Here is an 8,612-nt window from a genome sequence, read left to right on the forward strand (position 1 = left end):
ATGCTGGAAAGAAAGAAAATGTCCTTGGTGCTTCCAAGGGAAGCCACATGTGGTCAGGAAGACCTTGACCTATCCTTGCATATGGCACTAGAGAACCTAATAAGCTGCTCCTAACTTTCCAAGAGTAACATTTTGATGAATGTCAGCTGATTTTAATAGTGTATAGGAACAAGATCAATTTGAACAACTTGGTCTTAATCAACTGATAGGAGAATTATAACCAAAGCACAACCATACATGGACATTTTAAAAGGAAAGACATTAATTCTTTTAATGTAACTTTAGATGTACGTTTGTGTCAGCCACATGAAAAGTAAGTAAAACTGGAGGGTATGAAGAAGGGTTCTAGACAGGAGTGCCTGATAACTCTCAAAAGACTATCAGAGTCAGAGGATTTTTGTTGTTTTTGTTGCTTTGTTTGCTTTTTGATTCAATTTAAGACCTACAAATATTCATAATTTCCTCTATAGGAAGAGTGAGTCTGTGTTTGCTAGGATGATTATGTAACCCTCAGTGACAGAAATAAAGGGATCCCTGCTCAACACAGAGGTAATGCCAATAGAAAGGTATTTTTAAAAAATCAGATGGCATTAAGTAGCCTAATTAATCTTATAGGGAAATTTGTAGCATTATAAAAACCAAATGTTGTGTATATGTTGCTAACATCTCTGCTAATGTTTCTAAAGCCTTAACTGTCCTCTACTCACAAATCAGTGGCATATGGATCCCACCTGAGCATAAATGAGTTACCATCCTCATGGTTTCCAGAGACCAGCCAATAACACTAACTGTTTCAAGCTAATTGTTTCTAAAAAGTATGTTTTGCTGTCTTATTGATTATTTTCTTACCAAACTCCTGCCTTGTGTACCCTTCATTCAGTCACACATGCAATACCACATGGACATCTGGACTATCCTGATGCTAACTACCCTTAACTCTACATGCCCCTCCTGATGGAGAATATGAACTTTGGATTTCCTTCCTTTAGATGTCACCCCTTTTCAGCATTGAGTAGTCAGAATTAGTCAACATCCAAATACCCTAAAAGAATTTAGGGGCCCAAATTGCTTGATGGGAGATGTAAGGGTATAGATAAGCGAGGATGCTGGGAACAAGTGGTTAAAGAAGCCCAATGTAGAGAATTCCTACTTGTTTTCTTTTGCCAAAAAGCAGCCCCATTTGGCCTGAAGGGATAGGATACATCATATTCATCAACAAACTGAGGAAGGGGGTGAATGTTTAGTAGTTAGTGTAGACGAAGAATAAAGGGAGTTGAAAGAGGGTGGTGACTCATTATCACTGGTTATCAAACAGAGAGGACAAAGGGTTGCAAACAGCCAACCTCTGGGATTACACTTCCCAGTTCTATGGGTTGCTAAGATTACCTCTGTGCACTTTCTCCTTCCTGTCCTTAGGCTGGGATGCAGAGAAAAAAGTGAAGGTGGGGCTGGGCACACACCTGTAATCCCAGCAGCTCAGGTGGCTTGCTTGGGAGGGTGAGGCAAAAGGATCATGAGTTCAAAGCCAGCCTCAGCAAAAGTGAGGTGGTAAGCAACTCAGTGAGACTCTGTCTCTAAATAAAATACAATCTAGAGCTGGGCATGTGGCTCAGTGGTTGAGTGCCCTGAGTTCAATCCCTGCTACCACCCACCAAAAAAAGAGAAGGTGGGGGTTCTGATGTCTATTAAGAAGCAAGTCATGTCCACTACTATGGACACCCAGCTTTGGGACCCATTCTATTTGGAAAAGTCTATTGTTATCTCCTTTCTCAAATATAACGTGCTTTTCTACACTTGCCTTAGCATTTCCCAAGTGTTCAGTCTTCAAAACCAGTGGAATCTGTTTCTGATATCCAAGACTCGTGTCACTATTATAATTTCCTTAATAGACATAATCTCATTACTCTTTATGTTACTCAGTACTCCTTAATAGAGTTCTATACACTTTGTAAAAATTAGAGGTTATATCTTGTATATTCCAAATTGTTAAAGCTATTTATTTATTTATTTATATTTATTTGTGGTTGGACACAATACCTTTTACTTATTTATTTTTATGTGGTGCTGAGGATCAAACCCAGGGCTCCACATATGGAATGCACATACTCTACCTCTGAGCCACAACCCCAGCCCTAAAGCCACTTACTTTAGATCACAAATTCATAAATGCTTTCCAAGACACTTAATTAAGAAGGACAGGTACATAAACTATTGATAATAACAAAGAATAATGATCATATGTATTTATTTCCTGATTTAATATAAATGAATTGTGCCCAAAAAAGACTCATGTTACAAACACATAAAATATGAGCAATATTTTACATTTGGAGGAATTTGAAGAACTTTTTCAAATATTTGGAGGTTCTATAGGTTATTCAGGGTAGATGGATTCTGGGGTTTCCCAGTGGGGAGCTGTCTTCAATGTGTCTGATGCTGTGATTCCAGTCCTGTCCTTGGCACCTTTCTTCTACATAATCAAGTGCAAGCAAACAATCTCATGCCTTCTGGACATCCATTGTTACAGAACTGCTTCCTTACTAAATCTGTACAAAATTATAAATTTTTGCTAAACAATAATACTCTTTCAGAAACTTTTATTTCCAAGGAGTTTACTTAGGGCCACTTTGACATCCTTATTCCTCAGGCTGTAGATCAGAGGGTTTAGCATGGGAACAATAATAGTGTAAAACACAGAGGACACTTTCCCTTGGTCCATGGAGCTGACTGATGATGGCTGCAGGTACATGAATGCTAGAGAACCAAAGAAGAGAGCGACAGCTGAGACGTGGGAGCTGCAGGTGCTGAAGGCTTTGTACCTGCCCTCGGTAGAGCGAATGTGCAGGATGCTGGCTATGATGAAGATGTAGGAGCTAAGGATTGTCATGGTTGGGAAAAAGATATTAAATGCACTTGAGGACAGACCTACCACCTCATTTACAAATGTACTGGAGCAGGAGAGCTCTAGTAGAGGAAAAAGATCACAGAAGTAATGGTTTATCATATCATCCTTACAGAAAAACACCCTTAGCATGCAGGTTGTGTGAACTGTGGCACAAATCAAGCCCATGCTATACACCCCAACTACCATCCAGGAACAGACTTGATTAGACATGGTAACATTGTAAAGCAAGGGGTTACAGATGGCAACATAGCGGTCATATGCCATTGCTGACAACATGTGACACTCTGCAATTGCAAAAACAATGAAAAAGTAGAGTTGAGTCATGCATTCGGGGTAGGAGATGATGTTTTTCTCCATTCCAAAGTTGACCAGCATTTTGGGGACAATCACAGTGGATTGACAGAGATCAATGAAGGAGAGATTGCTGAGGAGATAGTACATGGGGGTGTGCAGGTGAGAGCTGAGCCCAATCAGTGTGATCATGCCCAGGTTCCCCACCACTGTGAACACATAGATTCCTACAAAGAAGAGAAGGAGGGGCAGCTGGAGCTCTGGTTTGTCTGTTAATCCAGCCAGGATGAACTCAGTTACGATAGAATAATTTCCTTCTGCCATTTTCTTTTGAGAATTCTAATAGGAAGAGAAAAAAAATAGTTATTATTGTATGATCACACCTGATATATATAAGACAGAATTAAAGTCATTTTAGCCAGGTTTTTCCTTTTATTTTCAGCTCTAAATTATGTCAGTTGTCAACGATGTTGGTATCACAGGAATAACTGACATGTTAATAAATATCATATATAACTATCCTTATGTGAGTTATGTGCTTTAAAATGTGTAATTGGTAGGACCCAGTCTCTGAACGCACAAGGAACTGTTTTAGTAACTTTGCGTTTTCTGAGTATTTTCCATTGTTTGTGTAATCTTCTCCAGTCCTCTGCAGAGCAAATTCTTAATATATTTTATGTGAAAAAAAATAGTAACATTTAAAGAAAAACACACTGAGATCACACTTAATGATGGAAAACTGAAAGCCTTTCCTCCTAACAAACAAGACAAGATGTTCACTCCCTGCACTTTTATTCAACACAATACTACAGGTCAGGCTAAGGCAATCATGAAAAAAAATGTATAATAAATTAATATTGGAAAACAAGAAGTAACACTATGATACTTATAAAATGCATAATTTTATGTATAGAAAATTCCACAAGAAATCTACCAAGATAACTGCTGGAACTAAGTCAAAGTGAAGCAAGGTGGTAGAATAGCGTATCAGACAAAAAAACTCAGTTACATTTCTACACACTTGAACTGAGCAATCAAAAACACTTTTGAAATAGCATAAACAATAAAATGAAATAAATAAGAATAAACTAAAAATCAAAAGCAATACATTTCACTTAAAATAAAAAAAAATAATTTTGAATTCAAAAAGATCCCCATAAACGGAAAGACATCCAATTTCATTAATCAAGTGACTCAATCTGTGAAAATATCAGTACTACCCAGATGAATCTGCAAATTCAGTGTCATCCCTCTCCAACTCCCAGCCCTGTATTTTGTGGGCATTGATAGGCTGTTGTATTCAGCTTTGTTACTACTGTGATTAAAAGACCTCACAAGAACAATTTCAAAGGAGAAAAAGTATTTGGTGCTCACAGCTTTAGAGGTCTCAGTCCATAGACAGCCAGCTCCATTCCTCAGGGATTGAGGTGAGGCTGAACATCATAATGCAACAATGAGATGGAGAGGAGCAGCTCAAAACATGAAGATCCAGAAGCAGAGATATTCCACTCAAAAATACAAAATACATACACAAAGGAACACCCCCAAAACCCACCTCCTCTAGCCAAACCTACCTGCCTTCACTTGCCACTCAGGGGATTAATTCTCTTAATGGAGGCTCTCATAACCCAATCATTTCACTTCCAAATGTTATTACATTATCTCAAACATGAAATTTCAGGGACACCTACTACCAAAACCATAACCCAGGCTGATAATAAAATCCTTATGAAAATGCAAGGATTCAGAATATCAAACAAAAAAAAAATGTTGAAAGGGAAGAACAAAATTGGAGGGCTCACATTTTGCAATTTGAACACTTATTACCAAGTTAGATGGTGTGATTTTTGTCTCAAGTATAGACATGCAGGTCCAGGGAATAGAATTGACAATCCAGAAATAAACACACACCTCTGATCAATTGAATTGTTATAGGGATTTCATGCCAATTCAGTGGGGAAAATATTCTTTTGAACAAATGGTACTAGAATAATAATTACACGTAAAAGATATAATTTGGGCTAGGAAATGCAGCTCCTTGGTAAAACACAGGCCTAGCACCATAAAGCCCTGGGTTCAATCATCAGTATTGAAAAAAATAAGAAAATAAAATAAAAATTAATTTTGACTTTTTAAAAATCACACTATCCACAATAAATGAATTACAAAATGCTCTTAGAACATAAAAATAACTTTTGAAAAAGACTGAATCCTTGTGACCTAAATTTTAATGATGTTTTCTCAGAGAAAATACCCAAACCAGAGATCACCATAGAAAAAAGTTGGACACCATAAAAATGTAAAACAAAAGTATTTCAAAGAACAGTATCCACCTAACTTATACTTCAGGTATGTGTAATATAGCAAAATGTACCCTACTGTCATGTATATCTAAAAGGAGCAAATAAAGATATTATAGTCCAAAAACATAATTCTAAAAGCAAAGGAACCATTCATAAATAATGTATTTAATCTTTATAAATGAAAAAGAGAGAAATAAAATTCATCTTCATATAAATTTTCAGTTATATGCTTAATGGAAGTTACATGTTACTTTCCTTTAAAAAATGCCTATAGTAATTCTATAATAACACACTATAATGAAAAGTAGTTTCGATTAATAGTGGTTTTGCTGGATACTAGTAACAGCAGGGAAGTATTCGTGGTTAGTATACATCTATGTATGATATTCCAAAGTGCATAAATGCATCCTATGGTCATGTATAACTAATTTAAAAATTTTTAATTAATTTTTAAAGAACTTTAACAATTTAACAATGAAAAGGACAAATGGCCCAGTTGGAAATATGTGAGAGGATTCCAATAAACATTCTTCTATTTGAGATATACAAATGACCAACAAGCCCCTGAAAATATCTTAGTCATCATTCATCATTTATTAAGGAAATTAAAATCATAACCATAGTGAGAAAACATTTCACATCTATCAGAAAGTCTATAACCAACAAGGCAGATAAGTATAATGGTTGACAAGAATGTGACAGCATTGGAACCCTCATCAATTGCTGGTGGAACTGTACAATATACAAACTTTTAGGCAAACAGTTTATGGGTTCTTCAAATCATGAAGCATAGGATTACCTCATAGCCCAGCAATTTCACGGCTGGGTGGATACCAGAATTCAAAAAACATACACACAAAAGTTTGCATGTGTATGACCAGAGTAATTGTACTTTTAAGAGCCAAAAGATTAGAAGCACCCACATGTGCATCCAGTGAGGAATGAACAAGCAGAATGAGGGATGCCCATATGATAGAGTATTATTCTTTGATAAAATGGAATGAAGAACTAAGATATGTCAAATCATGAACAAACCTGAAACATGCTAAGTGAAAGAAACCAGACACCATACATTATATTATTTTATTTATAGGATGGGTCCACAACAGAGAAATATATACAGAAAGCAAGCTTAGAGTCTGGTGGAGACTGTGAGAAGGAAGATATTAGGGTGGGACTGCTCATGGGGATAGGGCTTTATTTAGGTGATGAAAACATTCTACATTAGAACACAGTGATGGTTGTAGACTTCATTAACATGCTAAAAAAACTGAAATGCATACATAAAAGATAAATTATACAATGTTACTTATATTTTATTATATTTTTATTATATTTTATATTTTAAAATGTATTATAAAATTAAAACAAGAAAATAATAACACCATTTAGCTAGGTGCTTAGGCCTATGATCCCAGCAGCTTGGGTAGCTAAGGCAGGGGGATGGTAAATTCAAAGTCAGCCTCAGCAACTTAGCAAGGTCTTAAGCAACTTAGCAAGGCCCTGTCTCTAAATAAAAAAAAAAAAAAAAATTAAAAATGGGCTGGGATGTGACTCAATGTTTAAATACCCCAGGGTTCCGTCCCTGGTAACAAATTAACATCATCATCATCACCACAACCATCATTGACACAAAACATTCCATCACAATGTACTGATGAATGTCACTCTATAAGTCTCCTCATCTACTTTAGGTCTGGTATATTCTATAATTGAGTAAAATATGTTCATTATACTTTTCTCCAAACAATATGGTAATTTTATTTTGCACATATGAAAAAATGTCCTAGTTGGCCTCAAAAACTGTAATAATCTTCTGCTATCATGGGAAATTTTCTCTCCAATACATCATCAAGGAAAACATAGGCATTTCTAACTGCTATTAAAAACTGATAGATATAATGCGGAAAAATATTCAATTTAAAATGTTCTTTCTATGCCTTCATCAGAGAAAAATATCATCAAATGGTAAAATAAATAAAAATGATTATAGAAGACTGAATTACAGCACCTAGAAGGATTGTCAGAAAATCTCCAACAGATTTGAGTAGGGACCTAGCAATTTGCTTCTTGACACCTGCTTTCTTCTGACTCTCCACAGGCCAACACTTGCAGAGGACAACTATCCCTAATTCTGGGCCAATTTTATACTTTACTAGAAAAACTGAAGCATGTCTCCAGTAGAATTGTTAACTCATGGTCAAGCCAAAATGTTGCTGATATTGTACACGCAGACCTGGAAGATTCCTACTTACCTCTTATAAAAGCTGTTATTTATTTAAGCATATCTCTCTACTTTACCTCTATTCCTGAGGCTGAACTTCCATAGTGCTATGGTTTGAATGTGTCCTCCAGAGTTCATACATTGCAAACTTGATCCCCAGTGCAACAGTATTGAAAACTGGGACCTTAAGAAGAGATTAAGTCATGAGGTGACTGGATTAGTGGTGTTCTGAGAATGGGCTAATCATCAGAGGTGTGGGTTCCTAATGTAAGAACTAGTTTGCCCCCTTTCCTCTGTCTCATGTGTGTCCTCTTTTGTCCTTGATTATTCTACCATAGGATGCAGCAAGAAGGCCCTCATCAGATGCATCCTTTGACCTTAAACTTACTATACTTACTAATATAGTAAGACAGATAAATTTCTGTTCATTATACATAATCCCGTGAGTGGTACTTTGCTACAGAAACACAAAACAAACAAAGAAATATATTCTCCCATAGTTCCTACTCTTTACAATTTTCTAGCTTATGACTTTTTCTTTGTCCTTGGCCTCTCACAAGGCTGTCCCATGAAATACCAATCTCCATCACAGAAGCTCCATAATTATCTATTGCTCAGTCATTGTAACTCTCCGAAATGCTTGGGACTCTGACCCATTCCATGTGACCAGCTTCCTCTGAAGTCTAACTCTGACACATGCTCTTCATTCCTACTGCTTCCTGTTTTGATTTGCTAACAGTACCTCTGTGCTTCAATGTCTTTGAACTTGGATGATGCCATCAATAAATTATTATGAAATCATAGATAATAGTAATGAAGATTTATATTGGGGATAATGCTTCAAGAAGATACTTTTAAGGGGTAAATGTAGACTTACACTAAAGGAAGA

The 8,612-nt window shown here is 36.3% G+C and overlaps 1 protein-coding gene across 1 annotated transcript; it reads right to left on the minus strand.

The window, feature by feature from the left end:
* Positions 1–435: 435 nt before the first annotated feature.
* LOC124103172 (olfactory receptor 8G50-like) lies at positions 436–3,520 on the minus strand. The gene is made up of 2 exons (XM_046459677.1): positions 2,617–3,520; positions 436–464 (listed from the first exon to the last, which is right to left on the minus strand). The coding sequence occupies exons 1-2, from the start codon at positions 3,518–3,520 to the stop codon at positions 436–438; spliced, it is 933 nt and encodes a 310-aa protein (XP_046315633.1).
* Positions 3,521–8,612: the final 5,092 nt, after the last annotated feature.

The sequence above is a fragment of the Marmota monax genome, unplaced genomic scaffold (assembly GCF_021218885.2).
Source record: "Marmota monax isolate L192 unplaced genomic scaffold, Marmota_monax_Labrador192_F-V1.1 WCK01_AAM20220418_F8-fsc00409, whole genome shotgun sequence".
NCBI lineage: Eukaryota > Metazoa > Chordata > Mammalia > Rodentia > Sciuridae > Marmota > Marmota monax.

Coding starts and splice junctions, on each gene's coding strand:
- LOC124103172 (XM_046459677.1), bottom strand. CDS start 3,520: ATGGCAGAAGGAAATTATTCTATCGTAACTGAGTTCATCCTGGCTGGA. Junction 465..2,616: donor GGATGTCAAAGTGGCCCTAA/GTAAACTCCTTG, acceptor CTCTTCCTATAG/AGGAAATTATGAATATTTGT.